The sequence below is a fragment of the Ursus americanus genome, chromosome 21, assembly GCF_024610735.1.
Source record: "Ursus americanus isolate L20-20 chromosome 21, mUrsAme1.1.p, whole genome shotgun sequence".
NCBI classification, from domain to species: Eukaryota; Metazoa; Chordata; class Mammalia; order Carnivora; family Ursidae; genus Ursus; species Ursus americanus.
Genome location: NC_142147.1, coordinates 57,911,515 through 57,936,512, shown reverse-complemented (window position 1 = coordinate 57,936,512; position 24,998 = coordinate 57,911,515). Strand labels below are relative to the sequence as shown.

Genomic DNA, 24,998 nt, shown 5'->3' with positions numbered 1-24,998 from the left:
AATAAGCCACCAGGATGCATGGGGACACAAGAACAACCACGACAATGATAATGATGGAAGATTGTGATAGGGTTAATGGGACTTCTTAACAGTCTTATTCACAGATACATATGTAAATAGCCATTACAAAAGCTAGAATATCTCCTTATATCAATAATTTTATATGTTGAAAAAGATGAATTGAAAAGGGGAGGAGGAACTTAGCTTCAGGGATGCAAGCATGTATGAAAACATCAAAATGTATATTTAAAATACGTGCAGTTTAAGTCAAGCATACTTAAATCAAACTCTTTTTACAAAACAAATATTTAGGGGCACCTGGATGGCTCAGTCGGTTAAGCATCCAACTCTTGACCTCAGCTCAGGTCTTGATCTCAGGGTCACTGAGTTCAAGCCCTGTGCTGGGCTCCACACTGGGCATGGAGCCTACTTAAATAAAAAACAAAAACAAGACGGGGGGGGGGAGGGGGCCTGGGTAGCTCAGTCTGTTTAGTGTCCAATTCTTGGTTTCGGCTCAGGTTGTGATCTCAGGGTCTTGGGATTGAGCCCGTTGGGTTCCATACTCAGCAAGGAGTCTGCTTCCCCACCCCCTCCGTTAGCCCCTCCCCCTCCCCGCTCGTACACACTCTCTAATAAATCTTAAAAAAAAAAATAAAAACTAAACAAAAACACCCACAAATATTTAAAACTTGCCACTTACTGGTCATTTTACAGTTTTATTACCTATGTTCTTAAAGTTATTTGTGGCTACTGTATCAGTACTTTGGGAACAGAATATAATGAGGTACTACTGGAATATTTTACCAACGCCAGGTTCAGTGACATCACCTTGGCAATTTTTTTTTTAAAGATTTTATTTATTTATTTGACAGAGATAGAGACAGCCAGCGAGAGAGGGAACACAAGCAGGGGGAGTGGGAGAGAAAGAAGCAGGCTCATAGCGGAGGAGCCTGATGTGGGGCTCGATCCCGGAATGCCGGGATCACGCCCTGAGCCGAAGGCAGACGCTTAACCGCTGTGCCACCCAGGCGCCCCCACCTTGGCAATTTGGCATTTACCATGAGGGGAGTGTTTATACCAGGGGTTGCCAAAGATTAAAACCTAGGCTTGATTTAATGTGTTACTGAGTTTAGAAAGCAGAGGAGAATATGTTGATGCAGATTAAATTCATAAGTCTGGTGCATGTAGGCTTTCAATTGTGAGACGGACAAAAAGTTGAGGGAGAAAAATCTTCTAGTACTCAGAAACAGTTGTTCCATATAATAAATATGTAAGTACATAAAAAGAAAATAGGCAAAAGATTACGAGCACATGTTTTACCAAACAAGCTAAGTACAGAGCAAATAAATGACAGATGCTCAACATCATGAACACTTTGGGAAATGGAATTAAAACCAAAGTGACTTACCACGACACACTTATTTCAAGGATGTCACGGAACTTGAATTTTCATGTGCTACTGATGGGACGGCAAAAGAGAATAACCATTATAGTTCAGTTTCCCATTTCTTAATGTGAAACATTCACCTCCACTCTAACAGTTTCAGTTATCACAACAAGAGAAATAAAACATATAACCACATAAAGAAGTAAATGTAAATATTCATAGCAGCTTTATTTGTAAATACTCCAAACCTGGAAATAACCTGTATGTCCAGAACAGATGCACAGATAAAGCCATTATCCATAGAATAGAATGCTATTTGGCAATACTACACAGAATTCTTTTTTTTTTTTTTTTAAGATTTTATTTATTTTATTTGACAGAGATAGAGACAGCCAGCGAGAGAGGGAACACAAGCAGGGGGAGTGGGAGAGGAAGAAGCAGGCTCATAGTGGAGGAGCCTGATGTGGGGCTCGATCCCATAACGCCGGGATCACGCCCTGAGCCGAAGGCAGATGCTTAACCGCTGTGCCACCCAGGCGCCCCACTACACAGAATTCTAACATTCCTCCCATTTAAGGGTTTTCTCCAGTGTGAACTCTCCTATGTCTAAGGAGGTTAGATTTGCGGCTAAAAGATTTCCCACATTTGCTGCATTCATAAGGTCTTTCTCCAGTGTGAACTCTCTGGTGTTGAACGAGGTCAGATTTGTGGGTAAAGGGCTTCCTACATTCGTTGCACTCATAAGGCCTTTCACCAGTGTGACCTCTCTGGTGCTGAATAAGGCTAGAGCTTTGGCTAAAGGTTTTCCCACATTCACTACACTCATAAGGCCTTTCTCCAGTGTGAACTCTCTGGTGTTGAATAAGGCTGGCACTTTGGCTAAAGGATTTCCCACATTCCCCACACTCATATGGCTTTTCTCCAGAATGAACTCTCCGGTGTTGAATAAGACCAGAGCGTTGCCTAAAAGATTTCTCACATTCGCTGCACTCATAAGGTCTTGTGCCAGTATGAATCCTCTGATGTTGAATGAGGTCAGATTTTCGGGTAAAGGATTTTCCACATTCACTGCACTCATAAGGTCTTTCTCCAGTGTGAACTCTCTGATGTTGAATAAGGATAAATTTGCGGCTAAAGGATTTCCCACAAACACTGCACCCATAAGGCCTTTCTCCAGTATGAACACTCCGGTGTCGAATGAGGTTAGAGAACTGTCTAAAGGACTTCCCACATTCACTGCACTCATAAGGCCTTTCTCCACTGTGAATTCTCTGATGTTGAATGAGTTCAGATTTGCAGCTAAAAGATTTCCCACAATCACTACACTCATAAGGCATTTCTCTAGTGTGAATTCTCCCATGTCGAATGAGGTTAAAGATTTGTCTAAAGGATTTCCCACATTCGCTGCAGTTATATGGCCTTTCTCCAGTGTGAACTCTCTGATGCCTGAAAAGGCTAGAGGTTTGTCTGAAGGATTTCCCACATTCAATACACTCATAAGGCCTTTCTCTAGTGTGAACTCTACGGTGTTCATTGAGGTTGGATTTGTAGCTAAAAGATTTCCCACATTCACCACACCCATAATGCATTCCTCTACTGTGTAGTCTCTGGTGGTGAATGAGTTTAGATCTGTGAATAAAGACTTTTCCACATTCACTGCATTCAAAAGTTCTTTCTCTAGTGTGAATTCTCCAGTGTTTTATGAAACTGAAGTTATGGGTAAGAGATTGTCCACATTCTCCACATCCATAAGGCTCTTTATCACTGAGAATTCTCCAGTCTTTAATAAGGCCAGAGATTTGGCTAAAGAATTTCCCACATTCACCACACTCATATGGCCTTTGTCCACTGCGAATTTGTTGGTGCTGCACAAGTCTGTAGTTGCAGCCAAAGGCTTTCCCACATTTGCCACACTCATAAAGCCCTTCTCCAGAGCAGACACTCTGATGTTGATCAAGTGCATGGCTGCGGCTGGCAGCTTTTTCACATTCACCCCCGTTGTACTGACTTTTTCCGCTGTGAAAAGCCTCCCCACTCTGGCTGCCACTGTGTGGCTCCTCACTGTTGGGATTGGTCTGGAGCCGAAGATGTCCCGAGGCGGCTAGGAAGTCCTCTCCAACCTTCCTACATGTGAAAGGCTGCCCTGACACACAGAAGTTGCAGCTTGTCACACATGAGACCCTGTCCACATCTCTTTTCCAGGGCTTCTCCCCACTGCCATGCCTCTGTTGCTGATGAAGGTCTGCATGGAAAGAGAAGCATCTCATACATGTGGTACCCAAGTATGGTTTCTGCCAAGGGGATATTGTCTGGTGCTCAGCATGGTGCAAAATATCTTTCAAGGCTGGGATACACGTCTCACAGGGGTGGATCTTCTGTTGGGACAGACCTGCCTGAGAAGCCCTGGCCTGGGACTCTCCTATAGGTACAGTCTGCTCAGAAGGGGCCATCCCATGCCTACAACCTGAAAGCAGAGAAATGCTGAAGAAATGCACATTGACTCTGGTGGGAGGGGGAAGCCCCACTTCAAAGGTGTGTCTGACACAACAAGTTGCGTCCATGTGATTGTTCTGAGCACAAGGCAGCTGGGGGCAGGTTGAGGTAGGGGCTGCTTAACGGTATTGGGCCTCTGAAGAGACCCGATTAGGAGAGACCTCAACAGACAAGACACAAGCATAGGGTGCACCACATGGAGGAGAGGCCCCTGCCTCCTCACTCCTCCTTCAGTAGGACCTTATCTGCTGGCAACATGGGCATGCTGTGTGAGAGGCTGGTTGTGGCCTGTCCAATAAAATTCAACTGGACCTGAGTAGCTGGTTCAAGGACTACATAAGGATATGTGCACACCTCATGACACCACGTGCCGTTCAGTGTTGGAGGATATCATAAAGGGAGCAGTACAGAGGAACTGGTGGCCTGGGAAAGCCACAATGGTGGAAGGAGCCACGAGCCAGAAGTCTTGGATGAAATAACAAGTCAGCAAAGTGTTAAGTATGCAGAAGAAAAGGTAGAAACAATACGTGGCTAGTGGTATCTGCACCAAAACACTACCTAACACATGGCAAGTTCCTGGTACCATCTCAACACAGCCCTGATGTCATGCCCTCCACAGTTGCCACTCATGAGGGCCAGACCTCCTCTGAGACCATCTTTGCCATATCTACCCTGTAAAACCAGTGTTTTCCCTGTACTCTCCACTGTATAACTCCTCGGAACTGAATGATTCAAGTCTTAATGAAAGACACACGGTGAGTGGCCACCACCACTGGCCCTGTGCAACTTGTCATGCAATAACATTCAGGAAAGAAAATATAAAATACAATCAAAGGAGGGTCTTACAAGAACAGCCCATGGTTCATGTGAATAATGACCATGACCTGGCAGAGGCAGTCACAAAGAACTGTGAGCTAGAGGAAGGAGGCAAAACTGGAAGCCAGGGATCCGGACAGAGTCACCCTGCCAGGGAGAAGGCAAGCAAGGAGGGATCCATTAGTTAACTTCAAGACTCCTGACTCCCAGACCCTCCCCTGCACTGTTTGAGGTAACAGGTGTCAGGGATGCTTGGGGAGTCCGTTGCTCAGGGCACTATACACAGTTCAGCACTGGCATCCTCACCACACCTAACAAGAAAGTGGTGGAAATTAGCAGAGCCCATGCTCCAGCTGTGGGAAAGAAAGAGCGAACTCTGGGGGAAAAAGGAAAGGCAGGATGTCACCTCAGGACACGAGGAGCAATGTGACAATCTTACCCAGTGATGCTACAAGTGCAAAGTTCTCCAGCATCACATCGCAGTACATGAGTCTCTGAGTTTCATCAAGGAGCCCCCATTCCTCCTGGGAGAAGTCAATGGCCACATCTTCAAAGTTCATACCCTGTCATAATGTGGACAGTTCATTCCATGATCAACATCTCTCCTAGGAGTCCAAGTTCATTATACCCCCTACCCTCCACATCCACCCTCAGCTCAGTCTACTCCATACCCCAGAGGAGATACCAGGCCTGGGTGTCCTTGGAGCCACTCTCTCCTCATATTCCTACTGATACTGTGTCATCCCACAACAACAGGCAGATGGGCAGAAAGAGGATATCTGAACTGTAGACCTGGCACGGTAGTCACACTGCCTCTTGTCAGTGTAGTCAGTGTCACAAACACAGATTAGGGAGAGAAGCTGGCTATAGGGAGGGTGTGCACTATCTGATTCTGGTCTTATCAGGCAATACCATCAAAGTCCCCTGGATCATCCCTCCAAGATGCAAAAAAATGTGGCATTATCCTTCATCCTTATGACCCCAATTCTAGGGTCCTGTGGTTATGTGTTCACACTCACTCTCTTTCTGTCACACTTCTCACAACTGCACTCCCACAGCAACAGCCCCCTCCTACCCTACACCACAGTCATCTCCTTGGCCTTTCTACATGTTACGCAGCATCCGTGGCATAGAAAATGCCTGGCAGTTTCAAACAGGATCAAATACTACTCCAGACTGATGGTTCCCACTGACAGAGGCAGCCTTGAGTGCTACTATGAAGGCCTCCCTCCCTGTTCCTTGCTTCAACCTCACTACCAAGAATAAAATCAGATTGCACTTACCCATGGCCTTCCTCCACCTGTGTGCCGCAAGCACTTGATGTCCCCTCTCCAGTCACAGCTGTCCTCTCTCCATCTAACCCTCATTCAACACTCAGCTCCAGTGGTCTTGTACCCGACCCCCAATTAGTCTCATAAATGACCACTTGTGCCCCTAAGCTAATCCACCAGCCTAACTTGAATACTTAGGCCCCACCATGGGACACAATGCAATCCTAGTAAGTCTATAGAACAGAGAATAAGCACCAGCCGATCTCAGCATCATCTCATTTGAATTACTCCTATGTCTCCACATCCATCTCCAAGTCCACTTTTCCCCTGGAGCCCTTGGCCACATACCAAACCATACACTCTCCCCTACCTTCTCTATGATCACTTCTCTCCCTGATCCATGTTGTGACACATCCCACAACCAGGGAGCCAAGCAGGAAACCTAGTCCTTAGATGCACCCTCTTCTTCCTGGGCTATTATTACCATTATCCTGACCAGGATTCCCCATATTAAGTGATCTACAGCTCCTCCCTGGTCTACACACTCTCCACCACCTTTTGGAGAAGTCTACATCCTGAACTCCGCCTCAGAGTTCCAGAGGCACACAAACTGTTCTCTGAAACATCTCCCACCCTTAACAGACCCAAAAGAACTCTTCTGATATCCCTAATAAGAACTACTCTTACTATAAACTTCCCCATCTCAACTGATGGAGCTTCCATCCTTCCAACTGCTAAAGCCAAACCTTCAAGTTATCCCTGACTCCCACCTCTCTCTACCTCAAACTTAGAAAACCAGGAAGCCACACCTAAAACACTAATGCAGAATCCAGCCACTTCTCCATGACCACCACCCTGCTCCAGCTACCATCACACCCACCCAGACTACTGCGGTAGCCTCTTCCCTTCTCTTCCTACCACCAGCTTCACACCTTTACTCTTCTCCATGCTGCAGCCCCAGGGAGCCTTATGAGACCTCGGTCAGATCACCGGCCTTTACTACTCCAAACCTTCCATAACACCCATTACCAGGGTGTCCAAACCTGACTCCTGCCCGACTCTTCCCAGTTCCCATGAAAAGAAAGGAGACCTGCAGGTCCCTGATCCCTCCAAGCCTTTGCACATTCTGTTACCTCTGCCTGGGACCACCTTCCACATTTCATGCGCTAAGTACCTAGCGCAGCCAGGATCTGGTGACCTCAAGAGGGCTGCCTTACTTCTGGGCTTCAGTCCTCAGTGCACTCTCGCTAGTGAGGTGCTCTTTACAGAACTCAACTTTCCTGTGCCTGTTATTACCCCTCTTCCCGTCTGTTCATTCTGTGAGCAGCTTCAGGAAACGTGTGAGAACCCGATTTCAGACACTGTCCCTCTTTTGTTCCCAAATCTCCCTCGCTCCCAGCGTTCTGAGAATGAAGGTAAAATTCCTGAGGCACAACTTTGCCTCACACTCTGTTGCCTGTAGACACAAGAGCCTGGGTTTCCCCAATGCTCCTGGCTCGGCTGCACTCCAAGTCTTTGCACGAACCTGTCCCCTCGGCCCGGAGCCCGCTCCCGTAGCCACCACGCCGGCGCTCACTCACGGGGCCCCCGCCCACCCCCGCCTCCCTGTCCCGGACACCGGAGCCTGGGCCGCAGGGACGTGAACAGACGCCCCGAGCTCGGGCCTTTCGGGTCTGGGTGGGGAGACGGCGGGGAGGACTCGGGGGACGAACGCTTACCTGAGCCGGGTCCCTGGGCGCGGCCGCCGCCATCGGACTCAGTGGACGGAGCAGGGCTGTGGCGCAGGGAAATCTTGATCCCAGCCTGCTGCGGGTCACCCCGGGGTGCGCCGCCTCCAAGCCTTAGAGCCGCCTCTTTGTAGCGGGGTGAACGCTTTCGCGTCCTATCCGTCGCCGACCCGGGGCTCCGAAGCCTCAGGGTGACCAAACTCCAGAAAACCCAAAATGACCGCCACGAGGAGGACGCCGGAAGTCCCGCCCTGACTTGGTGCGTCCGCTCGGAAATGCTCTTGTCCTGGGATTTCATTGGGTCAACTCCACCACCGTTAGGCACATTGCCGTCTGGGTAATGTAGTCTCCTCAGCCGCACAGGTGGTTGGAGTGTCCTAGTCCTTGACCACCACGAATAAAGGTTTCGTGGTGCCACGAGTGTCTGAGAAATAAGAGGCATCTAGCCTTCAGGGAAAGGAAGCTGTTTACCTTTTTTTTTTTTTTAAGATTTTATTTATTTATTTATTTGACAGAGAGAAAGACAGCCAGCGAGAGAGGGAACACAAGCAGGGGGAGAAGGAAAGGAAGAAGCAGGCTCCCAGCGGAGGAGCCTGATGCGGGGCTCGATTCCAGGGATCCCAGGGATCCGGGATCACGCCCTGAGCGGAAGGCAGGCGTTAACGACTGAGCCACCCAGGCGCCCCAATGTTTACCCCTTTTTAAAGCGGCAGCTCGCAGACTTCTGGGGAGTGTTGTCTGCAACTGATCTTTGTTAGAGACATTTCAGACTCCTTGAAGCTTAGAATTCTCCCTTAGCCTAAAAATACTTCAATTATTCTAAAACGCTACAAATTTAAATGGACACAGTTTCTTTCAGACTCAAAATGCATCCCCTCTTAGCTAGAATGTAATAAACATTTTCTTGCTATTCAAATGCATGTAGTCAGAGGCTTTAGTCAATTTTGTAACTCTGTATCTTTGGTCAGAGCCATGAATTGGAAGAAACAGTGATGTTCAGGCCACCCTGAAGTAGGAGGACAAGGAGTTATCTCTGCATCTGGTTTCCAAAGAGAAACTCTTTCCTGCCTGTATATTCAGTGATCATGTCCAAATCACAAAGCAACACTATTTATTCATTTAATATTCTTAAGATACATTCAAATCCTTTAGAAATCTGACATCTAAAACAGAGAACAATTTATTAAATTCTATTTTGTTATGTGATAGTGGCTACAGCGTTCTCAGGCAGAGTGCATGTACAAAAGAGTCATCTAAACACCATTGTCTCATCTCCTTGCTGAGGAAGGATTATCGTTCCTTCAAGTGATTGTTGGGACTTTTGTGCATGAGGAATCGATATATCAGGGGAAAAAAAAAGTTGTGAAATGCAAATTGCAGAGAGCTATTAATAATGATTATGTAATTATTCAAAGATAGTGGCATAATAGCTCTGGGGAAATGTCAGTGGAGGGTGAAAAAAGTAAGACCTCAGGTAATTTTTATCAGGACACAAGTCTGAGAAGAAACAAGAGTTAAGCTGGAGTGCCTGGATGACTCAGTTAGTAGAGCATGTGGCTCTTGATTTTGAGTTGTGAGTTTGAGCCCCATGTTGGATCTAGAGTTTACTGGAAAAAAAAAAAAAGTTAAGCTGAGCCCAATCTTGGCATTGTGATTCTTTTTAATCAGTTTCATCCTAGTGGATTTGTAGTCCTTCTCATTGTAATTTTAACTTATAATTTCATAATGACAAGTGTTCTATAACTTTTCTAAGCCTAATGACCATTAAAAATGTTCTTTAATGAAGATTTTGCTCAAATATGTTGCCTATTTTACCTTTTGTCTTTTTCTCATTGATTTCTATTTCTTTTTTTTTTTTTTAAGATTTTATTTATTTATTTGATAGAGACAGCCAGCGAGAGAGGGAACACAAGCAGGGGGAGTGGGAGAGGAAGAAGCAGGCTCCTAGTGGAGGAGCCTGATGTGGGGCTCGATCCCGGAACGCCGGGATCACGCCCTGAGCCGAAGGCAGACGCTTAACGACTACGCCACCCAGGCGCCCCTATTTCTTTTTTTTTTAAGATTTTTTTTTATTTATTCATTTGAGAGAGAGACGGAGAGAGCACAAGCAGAGGGAGAGGCAGACGGACAGGGAGAAGCAGGCTCAATCCCAGGACCTGGAGATCATGACCTGAGCCTAAGGCAGATGCATAAACATCTGAGCCACCCAGGCGCCCTATGATTTCTTTTATATACAGCCCTTCAGTTAGATGTTCACAAATTTGTTTCTACCATTCTGTGTTGCAATTTTTAATAAGCATCTTTTGAGTTATTCCAATGTTTTTACAGTCGTCTTTACTTTAACTAGCAATTCTTCAGTATTCCAATACTGAAGTTAATTAATACCCCTTTTATTAAATTTTCCCTATTCAATTTAATGTGGAGGTTCTTTCTCCTGATTGAATCCTAACTAATAACGAATTAGCTCTGGCAGTAGTCCTAGCAGATAAACCTATATGGACGAGATTTGGGAATTGGTTTGACCAAGCCCTTGGGCTTGAACGAAGTGCTGAACACCTAGCCAATAGGAAATGGGATGCTTATGACCCATGATATGCAGTGGCATCATAATGAATCCATTACCTAGTGTCAATTATGATGAAGTGGCAACTGCAGCACATGCCTGAGACCAACTGGGTGCTGCAATGAATATTAAGGCAGTGATGGTGACTACAAGGAGTTTGGTCTGGGAAGGATTCGAATTCACATTATTGCTTACAAAGTGAAAATGGTAAGCTCAAGGTCATTCTCTCTCAGCTGAAGTCCCCATATGAAAAGAGAGATTCTTGATAGCCCTAAAAGAAACTCTGATTTCTGTAGCTGCAGGATTCCTATTGCTGCAAATCAAACCATTAAATCTATAACTTGCTGAGTTATAGATTGCTGAATACACAGTCTCACAATGTTTCTCATGTGAAAGTTGGGGTGTTGGTTGATAAAGTGGGATTCTAAATGCTGGAATGGGGACATCTGGTTGGATGCAAAGAAACTGAGAATCTGGATTCTAAGTTAACCTGAGTCTCTTTTACCAGGTGTCTGAAGAGACTAGTCTTCCTCTGCTAACACTGCCTGGGGCAGATGGTCTGTAAAAGACTGCTAATTCTCTACAAGACTCATCACAACAACCTAAAACTAGTATCAACTCAGCATGACCCAGGGAAATAGGAGGAAATAATGGCTTCATAAAAAGAAACTCCTCACAGACCCCAAACCTGCAACCTTTCTGACCTGGCTGCCCATTATGCTTAGGGACATGAAAAGGGCACCCCCACAAGCTTGGCAAAGCTACCAAGTTCTCCTTAAGATAGGATAAAGCTAAACCTGAGCCCTCTGGTGTCTACCTGCGGGGCGGGGGGGGGGGGGGTTCTCTGTCCTCAGTCCCTTGCCAGATGCCATGGTGCTGGAGAAGGTCACCTCTCTTCCAGATACCTTGGCCATCCAGAGAGCCCCTTTGGATTAACTGAGCGAAGAATAATGGGAGTTTGTAGATGTAAGAAAGGCACTGCCAGCCATCATATATGGTGGAGCTCAGTGAAATGCTGCTGCTTTCCACCCCTAAGCTAGGATGTTCCCGAGTAAGAACAGGACCAACAAAACAACAAACCTGGCCAAATGTCAGGCAATCATCTTAGGACTGGATACCCTGATCAACAACTGATGCTACCTCACATAGATTGTAAACAACTGGGCCATTACCTAAAAATTGTCCATATCAGGGTAAAGAACTTTGGGACCTTCTTACCTCAAGACACCCAAAATAAAAAAATCACCACATTACAAGGCCCTCCAAGGACACTCCTTATTCCCTTGGGAGCTACAGACATGACTGATAGTAACAAATGCCACAGGTTTTTTGGTTTCTGGGTTTTTTTTTTAAATTATATTATGTTAGTCACCATACAGTACATCCCTGGTTTCTGATGTAAAGTCCGATGATTCATTAGTTGCGTCTAACACCCAGTGCACCATGCAATACGTGCCCTCCTTACTACCCATCACCGGTCTATCCCATTCCCCCACCCCCCCCTCCCCTCTGAAGCCCTCAGTTTGTTTCTCAGAGTCCATAGTCTCTCATGCTTCATTCCCCCTTCTGATTACCCTCTCTTTCTTTATCCCTTTCTTCCCCTACTGATCTTCCTAGTTCTTATGTTCCATAGATGAGAGAAATCATATAATTGTCTTTCTCTGCTTGACTTAATTCACTTAGCATTATCTCCTCCAGTGCCGTCCATGTTGCAGCAAATGTTGAGAACTCGTTCTTTCTGACAGCTGAGTAATATTCCACATGGACCACATGGACCACAACTTCTTAATCCAGTCATCTGTCGAAGGGCATCTCTGTTCCTTCCACGATTTAGCTATTGTGGACATTGCTGCTATAAACATTGGGGTACAAATGCCACAGGTTTTAACATAACCAGGTTGAATGTCCATTTCCCAGGAATATGTCTCCTCTACAAAAAGTTACACTCAAGGGACAATGAGGTATTTCAGCCAACTCAGAGTACCAAAGGTATTCTGGAAAAGGAAAAGAAAGGAAAGGAAGGCTACAAATAGGATAATGAGGGACAGGATTTAGCAAGGTTCACTGAGGAAATATTAAGCTTATCATAAATTACCTAATGTCAGAGTTCCTAAGTGGACCCTGCAAATACTGTTTATACACAGGACAAAAGGGAAATAAAATTTTGGTTAACCAATGGCCCTCATTCTATACTTGTTACAAACTGGCTTCCTAATGCAATTTAGACTCCAAGTTGCCTACCTGATAGATTATTTAGGCAGGGTATCTTAGGTAGATCAATCAGTTACTAGCATGTCAGCTATACTCTGTGTTTTCAAGTATGTGAAATACAAATTAAAAATAAGAGGCTTAATTCTCCCTGTTGAAAATGGGGAGAGACACTCCCCCTCCATTTTGTCACAGCATTTAGCTTAGAGAACTTGCAAACATTTCCTTACCTCTTTAAAGCGTCTCTTTAAAGACTAGACAGGCCTTTTGCCAGTTGGGCTTCTTTTCCCCCCAGATTCAGGACTCAGGATTGTCTTTCATCAACAAATGGGAGCCAATTTCTTTAAGATGGGAAGATCTTGGGGGTGCCTAGCTGGCTCAGTGGGTAGAGTGTACAACACTTGATCTTAAGGTCATGAATTTGTGTCCAACGTTGGGTATGGAGCCTACCTTTAAAAAAATGGAAAGATCCTGAGAGCCATCATTTTGAAATGCAGACATCAAGGGAGACAGCAAGTCTATCTTTCAGTACATGTGGGAGGATAGGAACCTAACTTTGGTGAGTGCCTTGTTTATTTTCAAAACTACTTCCTGTCACACAGATGAAAGAAGTTTGTTTTTCCCCTGGATAAACTCAATAACTGTCAGACATGATCACCCCAAACAACGTAAAGTTAGGAAAAATTATGTGTGAGAAATGATGCTGTCAAATGACCTTACTTGAAGATTAGTTCTATTGATGTGAAAACATGTATGTCATGGGTTCTATCTGCTTGTCTGTATAACGGTGATTTTTTTCCATGTCTTTGCAATTTCTTAGGTAATTCTCTTAAGATTTTATTTATTTATTTATTTATTTATTTATTTATTTATTTATTTAATTTGCAAGCACTCCAGTGGAGGGAGGTAGAGAATCTCAAACAGACTCCATACTGAGCACTGAGCCCGACTTGTGGATCAATCTAAAACCCTGAGATCATTACCTGACCTGAAATCAAGAGTTGGATGCTTAACTGACTGAGCCACCAGGCTCCCCTCTTTTTTTTTTTTTTTTTTAAGATTTTATTTATTTATTTGACACAGAGAGAGATAACCAACAAGAGAGGGAACACAAGCAGTGGGAGTGGAGGAGGAAGAAGCAGGCTCCCAGCAGAGGAGCCTGATGTGGGGCTCGATGCCAGGGATCTGGGATCACGTCCTGAGCTGAAGGCAGACGCATAATGACTGAGCCATCCAGGCGCCCCTAACAGGCTCCCCTCTTAGCTAATTTCTTGTGGTGCACATCCACAGTCCATCTTAATACTTACTCAATAATGTGGTATAAGAAGAAATATATTTGTCTTGGTCCCCCGTGCCCTATTCCTGGCACAGAGCGCCTACAACCCTTGTTCTTTCCTGAGTGATAGGAGTATCTTGCGTCATTCATAAGGAGCCCCCTTTTGAGCACACCTGAATTTACGCTAAAGAGCTGTGTTAGGGTGGGGGTCCTAAATAGAATCAGGATGGGGAGTGGTCATCAGAAAGATCGGGATCAGAGGCTTGGGACTTGCAGCCCCACCCGCTGACCTCCAGGAGGAGGCTGGAGCTGGAGATTAAAGGTCCGTACAAACTCCTGAACAAGAACACTAGAGGAGCCTCCAGATCTGTAAACATGCCTGGCGGGTTGGTGGTACACCGAGGTTCCATGAGGACACAAGCTCCTGCACTGCAGACCCTTCTACACCTGACCCCCATGTACTTCTTCATCTGCCTGTAAATGTCCTTCCCAGAGTTCTGTGAGGCACCCCAGCAAGATAATTGAGTGAGAGGAGGGGTCAGGGGAGCCTCTGATTTACAGCCAGTCAGTATGAAGCACAGGTGACAACCTGGATCTGTGATGGGCGTTGAAGAGGACAGTCATCCTGTGGGACCGAGCCCTTAACCTGTGCGACCTCGTGCTATATCCAGGTGGACAGAGGCAGCATTAACTGCATGGTGGTGTTGGTGAACACACAGACCAAATAATGGCATGTGGAGAGGCTCCGTGGGTGGAGGAAGATTCTGTTTTCCATCCCCAACAGTCACCGCCACACACGTCTGCAGGGACAAACCTCATCACCCGTCTCCTCACTAGCTCGTGTGCAGGATTATGGGCGAGGGTGATCAGATGCACAGTATCAGAGACGCAATAAGCAGCACCCAGGACGTGGCAAGCTCTAATGAACAAAGGCTTCAGAACTTCAATAACTAACAGCAAGGCAAGTGAGACCTGTGGGTTCACAGACATTTGAGACGGCTACTGTAGGGCCTCAGGATACATTCAGGATCCTAATTGCAACACACACGGCTCGTGAAACATTTTTGAGTCAAACTGAGAAAAAGGAGCATTAATAACATTTTGTCATATTTTTAATTAATTAATTAATTAATTATGGACCCAGAGAGTGCCACTGTGCGTGGGAAAGCAGGGCAGTGGGGGGCCGTTGGTGGGGGGGAGGGAGGCTGGGGCGTAGAGAGAGGGAGAGAGAATCTTAAGCAGGCTCCACACACAGAGAGGAGCCCAACGCCGAGGCTCACCGGGCTGGATCTCACAACCATCAGATCATGACCCGAGCCAGAATCAAAAGCTGGAACTCTTAACTGACTGAGACACCCAGGCGCCTTCTCTGCAGCAGTTTTACTTGCAGCCCGCCAAACTGGAAACAGTTACAATAGCCATGCACAGATGAATACATAAATAAGTAGTGCTGTATCCATAGAACATACTTCTCAAAGATACAAAGAATGGTCTGTTCATATAAACACCACTGATGAATTTGAAACTAAATACGTCCCATGAGGGGACCCAAGGAAAAGGAGGAGAAAACACTTGAAGACTTTGATCATAAATTCTAGAAAGTGCTGACTCATCTATAATGAAAAGCAAGTCAATGGCTGCCTTGGGGAGAGATTATTAGGACACAAAGTAAATGTGGGGGTGACGGAAAGGTTTATCATCGTAATTGACGGCTTCGTGGGTTTCTCTGAATGTCAAACAGTCAAATGGCACAACTGAGTGATGGACACCACACGTCATTTATACCTTACTGAAACCTAAAGATATATGGCTCAAATTAAGTCTGGACTCCATACGCTTTAGATCAAGCTTGGCCACCATACTGACCACCACTTCTCTCCTCATCAGAAGGCACTTGCCTCAGTGGCAGCAAAAACAGATGAGCGATGAGTGTTGCCATTTCATTCAGCAGGGGTACCAGCTGAGTCACAAAGGCCTCATGGCTGCACTAAGAGGTCTCTCCTGTCTCTGTCCTTGTTTGGCTGCCACGCACAACCACGGCCTTTGGTGAACAGCCCAGAGGGGCCGAGGAATCCACAAAACCTGTGGAGTGTTTTTTTCTGGCAGGCCCGCAGCTACACAAGATACATCCTTCTGGAGGTCCTGAGACTCTCTGTACCGGTTCATCCTTCACAGTCCTGGTGTCTAAACACGATGCATGCCCTTTTCAAAGAGGTACATTACGACCAGTTTATTGGTCTCCTGCACCATTAATCCTGTGTTTCTGTACCAATGATCATTCCCCTGGCCCTTCCACTCTTAAAACCAGTGATGTCACCCTACAGAATTCAGGACATCGAGGCCCCTGGAGCTGCTGCTGTTCACCAGCACTGAGCAGCATGCCATCAACATCCCCTGTGAACAAGAGAACAAGACCATGTCGCTCAGAAGCACCAGACGGTGTCTAACAACAACCAACAACTGCCTCCTCTTCGGGTTGAAACTCTGACCCCACAAGTGTCCCGGCATCCAACTATAAATTAGGACCACGGAGCCCTACCGTCTTTCCTTAAAGGCTTTGAGCAGCCAGGCAAACCAGGCCGAAACTGGAGAGCTATCTTCTGCCATCATACGGTCCCTTCTGCGGCACACAACTCTGTTCACCCCTTCACGCTCGCAAACACAGGTAATTTCAACATACAAACACACAGTGAACAGAATCCCCAAGATTAATGGGGGCTTAAACAGCAACATCTTTATTCTCGTACGGCAAGAGCAATGGGAGGCAGACTGTTCCTGGGTTGGTGACTTGGAGGCTGGGAAGTGCCATCACAGAGTTTCAAGAGGACAGTAACATCCCTGAAGATGTCATCCACCTTTTCAAATCTCCAACGTCCTCTAGGACAAAACTGGGTGAGATCCATGCCCTCTCCTCAGAGAGGAAAAATGGGGAAGGATTTAGTGCTCAGGTGACTCGTTAGTCATCCAGCAATTGCCCTGACACTGGGGTATGGGCCCTGGGCGGGTTCAAAAGATGCAATGCAGCTGCTACATACCTGGGATTTATGGAGATGGTAAATGGCAGCTTCATAAGGGATCTCCTCCAGTGTTGTTAACATTCACCGAATAAATGCCTGCACATTTAAGGCAGTTCTCCCATTTGAGATTTGTGAAATCCTATGAGGTTAAGTCCTTCAGATGAAGGCTTTCTCATATTCACTGCGTTTGTAAGGCTTTTCACTACCTTGAGTTCTCTGGAGTGCAACGAGGCTAGCCTTTGGTTAGCCATTTCCCACATTCTCCATATTCACAGGCCTTCGTCTAGGAGACACCGTGGTGTTTTAGGAGCTTGGACTCCTAGGTAAAGAATATCCCACGGATAAATACTCATAAAGCCGTTTTGGTGTGACTATCTCAATGGTCACTGAAATGGAAGCCACACGTGAACGTTTGCCAAAGTCACTGTACTCCTCAAAGCCTTTCTCCAGCGTGCACTTTTCGGTGCTTAATGAGGCTAGAACTGTGGCTAAAGGATTTCCCACATTCACTGCACTCGTAAGGTCTTTCTCCGGTGTGAATTCTCCTGTGTTTAATGAGACTGGATTTTTGAGTAAAGGACTTCCCACATTCACTGCACTCATAAGGCCTTGATCCAGTGTGTACTCTCTGGTGTTTGAGGAGACTGGAACTGTAGGTAAAGGATTTTCCACATTCATTGCACTCATAGGGCCTCGATCCCGAGTGAACTCTCTGGTGTTTTATGAGACTGGAACTGTAGGTAAAGAACTTCCCACATTCACTGCACTCATACGGCCTCTCTCCAGTGTGAACACTGCGGTGCTGAAAGAGCGCAGAGCTTTCGCTGAAGGATTTCCCACACTCACCACACTCATACGGCCGTTCTCCAGTGTGAATTCTCCGATGTTTAATGAGGTTGGACTTGTTGCTGAATAACTTGCCACATTCGTCACACTTGTGAGGCCTTGCTCCAGTGTGAACTCTCCGGTGCTGAATGAGGCTAGAGCTCTGCCTAAAGGACTTCCCGCATTCCCCACACTCATAAGGCTTTTCCCCAGTGTGCACTCTCCAGTGGTCATTGAGGCTGTAGCTTTTGCTAAAAGATTTCCCACATTCACTGCACAGGAAGCATCTTTCTCTAGCGAGGTCTCTCTGGGGATGAACAAGTGTGTGTTTGTAAGTGAAGTTGTTCGTACCTTCGGCACAGTTGCGCTGCGCTCTCCATCCAGGGGAGGATGCCCTATACCCAGTCCTCCTGTACGACTTCCCCCTGCTGTGTGTGGCCTGATGCTGGAGGAATCTCGAGGTGGCCAAGATGTCCCTCACAACCTCCCCACAGGAAAAGGGTTTCCCTGACACACAGAATTTGTAGTCCTTCACAAAAGAGGCTCGGTCCATATTGCTTCTGAAGCATTTCTCTCCAGTGTGCTGCTTCAGATGCGGAAGGTTGACGTCGAAATACAACTGTCTCTCACATGCCCCCGTCTTGTGGAGATTCTGTCCACAAAGTGTCGCCTGGTGCTCAGTGGAAAGCAAAATGTCTCTCAAGTCCTGGCCACACACCTCACGAGGATGGGCCTTCTGGGGAGACACAACTGCCTTGCGAGTCCCGACCTGTGACGCTGCTTGTACAGAAACCCTGTGCTCAGGCGCGTCCTCATCCTCTGCTCCATGCCTAAGACCTGAAAGCAAGAAATGCCGGTAAAGCGCATGCTGCCTTTGGTGGGAGGGGGCAGCTACCATACAAGCTACAAATGTGTGTCTAAGAAACCCAGGAACCAGTGCTTGGGATTGTCTGCAGGACCAGGGAGACGGTTCAGGTGGAGGATGGGGCTGTTTAGCAGGAGCGGGCTACAAGGAGCAGAGAATGGGAGAGGCCTCATGAGGTGAAGGATGCAAGCACTTGGTGTGACACGGAGGAGAGAAGTGGGCTGTGATTCATACCCCTGCCAACAACTTTCCAAAGGAACCGGTCTCCTATTGACACACCTGTCCCGTGCAGGAGGTTGTGTCAAGACCCAAGGAAATAGGACTGTAAACTGGCAGGTGGTGTTCCAGGACTGCTTAAGAACATAGGCACACCCCATGACGTAACATACAGCAGTTAGCGTGCAAAGCGCTGTAGATGGAGTGGTGAGAAAAAAGAGTGAGATATGGATCCCAGAAATGTGAGGTTAACCCCGGGCCAGAAGGAAGAGTAGAGGTGACGAGTAACAGAGTCGATAACGCGGCAAAGTGCCAAGAAAGGGGAAGAAGAGACAGAAGTGAAATGTGGCCCCTGGAGGCAAAATACTAGTCAAACAGAACAGGCTTCTGGTCTGATGTGAACACAGCACTGACATCGTCTCCTCCAGGTACCACTCTGCAGGGCTGGCTTCTTCTGAGCCGTCGTGTTCTGTGTGGGTCAGTATACCTACCGTGAACTACCCGGGGCTCTCCAGTCCAACCCCACTCCCACAATCAGCAAGTGCATGACCACTTCCTGATACAAGTGCTAAGGAAAAGACAGGACAGCTGAGTAGCCGTCAGTATCACAGAACGACTCAGCACACGACGGCTCACGGCAAAGAGAACTACACAGTCCCCAGAGAAGTCTGGAGGAGGGTCTCATGAAACAGCCCATGGTCCACAGACGTGGTAACTTTGTCAGAGACAGCAAGTCCTGGTAGAGGCAGGCATGAGGAAGCCTCACAGAGAAAGGAAGCAGACGTGGAGCGGGCAGATATCTTGCATCGAGACAAAGTCACCCAGTCAGGGAGAAGGCATGTAAGGGGATATCCATTACGTTCACTGCAAGGCTCCTGACCCTCATTCCTTCCCTGAAAGTCAGCAGGAAAGCTGGTGTTGGGGTTGCTCCAGGAAGGAGGGCGGTACACTGACCTCAGCCTTACCAACCACAGCACCCACCCCCGGAAGTGGGGAAGGAAGCAGTGCTCACGGTCCCTATGTAAAGACAGACTGCTCTCGGGGACCAAGGGAGGGCAGAGACTAGCTCAGGGCACAGGCGTGGGGTCGAGGGTCTTACCCAAGGAGTTTATAAGTGCCAAGTTCTCCAGCATCACATCCTGGTACAGACATCTCTGAGCCTCATCAAGGAGACCCCATTCTTCCCAGGAGAAGTACACGGCCACGTCTTCAAAGGTCACCCTGCCCTGGCAGGAGGGGGACAGAGGAAATCACAAAAACACCCTCTCCCAAGAACCATACCCATTTTCCCACCCACATCGATCTACCCTATGCCCATCCTCCCCTGATCTCCCCATCCCAGAGGAGAAACCAGGCCTTGGTGCCACGGCGCCACTGTCTCCTCGTGGGCCCATGATGGCAGGGTCCTGCCGACAGAAGAAGAGGCAGGTGGACAAGTATACATCTACGTTGTGGACCTGGCATAGAGGTATCCTCCCGGCCATCCAGGTTATTCTACTGAAAACCAGGGCCCTGGCATCGGTCAGGCATACTCCCTCTCCAAGTACACATCATTCTTGAGACTGGATGCCACAGCCACATGCCTCTGGCCACCACATCTCATTGTCCCACACTACGGAAATCTCGCTGGCCTCCCCACACATCACTGCTGTTTTTACCACCTCCTCTTCACCCCAGTGGTGAGGGCAGGAGTCCCGTCTTAGGGTTATGGGGATGGCCAAACACATGACACCTGACCACGGACAGAGGAGATGGATAGCACTTTAGTAATCACAGATATTCGCAGCCTGGAGAGGAGGACACCACGCCCCACACAGGCCCACATGCGGATGGCACTCTGACACAGAGTGAACAACCAGGAGCTGTAGGATCAAGAGGGTGAGGTGCCTCCTGGTTCCTGTAAGAGGATGTGATGGGCTTGTCTGAGGAACTCCGTGGGCTGGTAGGGCACTGAAACCCATACAGAGGGAGAAGCAGGAAATGCACCTTTGATGAAAAGGCTGTTTGATTAGGAGACCTTCCCAACAGCAGAAGATTGGGGAGGAGATCTTACGTTCAAGCCATGAGTTCCTCCATCTTGTACCAGACAAGGTCCTCCTCCCTCCCCCTGTGCTGTACTTGCCCCCTCAGCAATCACAATCTTCCTCTGTCCACCTGACCCTCATTCAGAGCAAGGCTCCTCGGTGGCCTACCCCAGGCCTAGTGACGCTCACGGGTGATCACATCCGCACTTCACACATGACCTTATTCCTCCAGGATGAAACACCCCAGGCCCTACCAAAGTCCTCACAAAACCCTGGTGGAGTTGAGAGTGGAGAAGCACCACCAGCACAGGCCCGAGTGTCATCGTCTCGCCTTAAGTACTCCTAAGCTGCTGTATCCCTCTCATGTCTACTCTTCTGCTGGAAACCTTGGCCACTTGCCCGAGTATCCTGTCCCCGACACACTCTCCCGTCATGGCCACTCACATCCCTCATCTCTGAAGTCATACCATCACCTAAGTATCCAGTCCTGGTCCCCCCTCCTCCCCAACTTCCTAGCACCGTAACAGCTCTACCACCATAACCAGGAGACTGCTCCTCATGACTGTGACCCACAGCTCACTCACCTGGGCCCACACAGTAGCCATGATGTCTTTAGATATCTCCCTTTTGAACTCCCCCCCCCCCCAGATTTCCAGACCTGTGTGTTTGGCTGCTCACTTAATGCATCCACTCAGGGCTCCCCAGCACATCTCCCACCAACATCACTCATACTACCAACCCCCTCATCTCAGTCGATGGAGTTTCCATTCCTAAAGCTGCTAAGAACAAAAACCCTAGAGATAACCCTGAATCCTTCCCTTCACCCTGCCTCAGTGCACATTAGAAAATCAGTGCTCACTTTTTAAAAAAACACATATCCAGAATCCAGTGACATCCAGGCCAGCACTCCCGTCCAATAACCCTCACCTAGACTACGAGGGTAGCCTCCACCCTGATCTTCCTGCCTCCTCCCTTGGCCCATAGCGGGTACTGCATGCTATAGCGGGATGGACCCTATCAGGACTGTGGTAATATCACGTGGCTGCTCCTATCTAAGCCTCCCATCACCACCAGAAGACTCACCCCACGTCTCTTAAAGTCATTCCACTCCTGACTGCTGTCCCCCTGTTCTTTGCTCCTACCCGCAAGAAAAGAAAACGGTGGTTTCCCCAGCAGTTCCAGATGAGTGTTAACTCAGGCATGTGCACACCCTGCTACCAGTTCCCGGAATAACCGTGCACACACTGGTTGCCAGAAACGGAAACCCCTTCATAGAACTCCTGGCACGGTCCTGGGGTTTCCCCAGGGTCTCCAGAGCCCAAACTTGGGGGAATGGCACCTAAGAGTCGCGGGACACAACAATGCATAAGACAAGCGGGTGGGGGTCAGGTCAGGGCCAGCGAGGGACTGGGCCAACTTCCTCTTGTTCGTGTTGGTTCTGTAAGCGCTTCTGCAGCCTCGGGAACTGGAGAGAATGTAGCCTTAGACCCACAAGACCACGGTGGATGCGACGGACTCAAAGCCCTCTGGACCCTTGCCCGGCCCTGAAGACCAGAACTCGGCTGGCTGGCAGTTCAAGGTCTGTGCCTCAGTGCTCAGTATCGCCCCTTAGGGTGCGGCCCCCACCCGGAGCCCGCTCCCCCAGGCAGTACGCCGGCGCTCACACACCGGGCCCCCGCCCATTCCCGCCTCCCTGTCCGGGACACCGGGGCCCGGGCCGCAGGGACTCGAGCAGGTGCCCCGCGCCTTTCGGGGCTTTCGGGTCTGGGTGGGGGGAGGGCGAGGAGGGCCCCGGGGACGAGCGTTTACCTGAGCCGGGTCCCTGGGCGCGGCCGCCGCCATCGGACTTGGTGGGCGGAGCGGACACCCGGGCCGGTGGTCCGGGGCCCGGGCCCGGCGCGGGCAGCACGGGCGGCGTCGCCGAGCGGCGGGTCCGCAACCGTGCAGCAGGGTCGGCGCTCCTCTCGCCTCTTCTAGGTCGCGTGAAGTCGGTATGGGCGCAGAACTCCGAAACCTCTTCCCGGATGAACAAAGCCGCGAGCAGGTATCTTGGCCTCGGTGAGGAGACAGGCGGAAGTCCCGCCCGCGTGGGACTGGTCACAAGCGGAAGAGCCTCTTTTGAAGCTTTCCTTGGAGAGCAACGCTGCCCCTCGACTCTTTGCATTCTGGGTAACGTAGTCCCCACAGTTCCAAGGCCAGGAGCCAGGGACTTCTTGCAGAGGTGGTCTAAGGTCTGGTGGGAATGGCGTAGGGAAAAGCAGATGGTGCGGGCGTCGCTTCCACTTCGAGAGTATATAATCGTATTTCTGCGCAGTGCTCTCTGCAGCTGATCACCCAAGTGTTTGGAGACACTTCATACCCAGCAAAGTCAGCATACTCCCGGAGGCTAAAAATATTGTTCTGGATGCTCCCAAAGGCTACAAATCAAATGAACACATCATTCCATAGAGTCTTTCAGACACTGATGTGTCCACGCCTAGTGGAAGCTAATAAACATTATCTTTTTTCAATCTGTGTCTCATCGTGGTCCCATTGACAATAGGCAGGTGGACAAACAGATGGCACTTAACCTCGGCCACTATACCCCCTCTTTCCAGGCAATGCTGCTGGGGTTCCCCAGATCGTCTTTCCCAGACACCGCCATACATGGACTCACCCTCACTGTTACGCCACTATGAGGGCCCTCCGTAGTCATGAGTTCACACTCCCTCTCCATGTGCACATCACTCTTTCTGCCACACCTCTCACAGCTGCACTCCCACAGCCACAGCCCCTTTCTGTCCTACATCATAATCATCTCCTCAGTCTCTTTGTTACTCAGCATAATTGCCCAGAAAATGCATGGTAGATTCAAACCGGATCAAGTACTATCCTAGACTCTGACTTCCCCAATGACAAAAGCAGCTTTGAGTCCTACAGAGGTCACTCTACAGTCACATGCACCCTTCCTCTTTGCTGAGGGTCGCCATTCATCTTCTCATGGGAACCTAATGCTGATGGGCTTTCTTGAGGATTATCTCATTTAACAGCCCAAAAACCATACAGTATGGAGGGACTATTATTCTATTTTTCAAAGGAGGGATCTATCTCTTAGAGAGGGCAAGGGACTTCCACAAAGCTCCTCAGCTGTTACACTGCTGAGCTGGGGTGGGTTAGGTTACACTGCACTGGACCCACTCGCCTTGTTCCCTTCTGTTCTTCTCCGGCAGAAATTGCCCAGGACTCAGGCCAGGACACCCAGACACCTCACCTGACAGACTGTCTGTGGAGCCTGGGACCACCAAGTAACCCCACCTGACATCTCCACCTGAGGCTCTCCACATCATCAGCGTCACCTTAGACCATCCTGCCCCCCACCACTATTAGCAATAATTCATCCCCATGAAGGGAGGAAGCCTGAATATGGCTTCTGGGTGCCCCCTTCACTCTGTGCCCCCATACTAAGCTGTCACCCAGTTATCAGTGTCACTATTACAATGTGAGGCTCTGAAGGACTGAGAGTAGCCACTGAGACCCTTACACATCCCTGCCTGTAGCTCTTGCAGGAGACCTTAGTGCTTACAGCTCTTCCTCACCATTGTTGGTAAATTGCAAATTGTTCAAACAATGGCTGCCAACCTGTTAGAAATTTTCCATCTGTCCTGTAAAGCCCATAAACCTTCCACCTTCCTATTCAAACCAGACTGAGGCTTCTCGGCCCTGGGGGCAAGCATTTCTGTGTAAAGACTTCTAGGCTCCAGCTGGTCTTCCCCCAGCACCTGTCAGTCTTCAAACCTGTGTGAGCCTCCAGGCTGTACCAATGCGTGCGCCCAGTTTTCTGTTCTGACTCCCACCAGTGCATCATCAAATATGCAGAGATGGGATAGGTTGTTTTCTCCAAGACAGACTATCTCCACAACCATCCCCCTCATCACACTTGGTCCTTGGGGACTGTGCAATTCTGTGTGTTGTTTGGGCGTGTGTGTCATAGGGACCTATGACATACCTGTCTCATGAGTCTGTATTTGCGCATTTGTGTTGCCAGGCTGTGGTGAGGTCTGGACGGGTCTCCAGTGCAGAAGCTTCCATCCCCATGGAGTTGCGGGTATGTCATCATCCTGGCATGTGGGTGTTCACCAAGTTCTCCAAATTCATTTGATCATTAACTCAATCTCTACCTCCTTTCCACTTTGTGGAGGATAGGGCTGAAAGTTCCAAACTTGTACTCATGATTTGGTCTTTCTGGCGACCAGTCCCCATCCTGAAGCTATCCAGGAGTTGCTTCATTGTAATGAAATACATTCCTATCACCCAGGAAATTCCAAATGACT

General features: G+C 48.3%; 1 protein-coding gene across 2 annotated transcripts; it reads right to left on the bottom strand.

The window, feature by feature from the left end:
* Window positions 1–971: 971 nt before the first annotated feature.
* On the bottom strand, window positions 972–24,998 carry ZNF551 (zinc finger protein 551). 2 transcript variants are annotated; one of them, XM_087853336.1, is made up of 5 exons: window positions 24,674–24,998; window positions 22,498–23,105; window positions 19,764–19,890; window positions 17,199–18,420; window positions 972–3,394 (listed from the first exon to the last, which is right to left on the bottom strand). In XM_087853336.1, exons 2-5 carry the CDS (start codon window positions 22,528–22,530, stop codon window positions 1,960–1,962), a joined length of 2,817 nt encoding a protein of 938 aa, XP_087709462.1. In that variant the 5' UTR covers window positions 22,531–23,105; window positions 24,674–24,998; the 3' UTR covers window positions 972–1,959. The 2 variants fall into 2 exon arrangements, with proteins under 2 accessions (XP_087709462.1, XP_087709463.1); XM_087853337.1 differs by lacking the exons at window positions 17,199–18,420; window positions 19,764–19,890; window positions 22,498–23,105; window positions 24,674–24,998 and adding exons at window positions 5,136–5,259; window positions 7,686–11,079 and having other exon boundaries at window positions 972–3,851.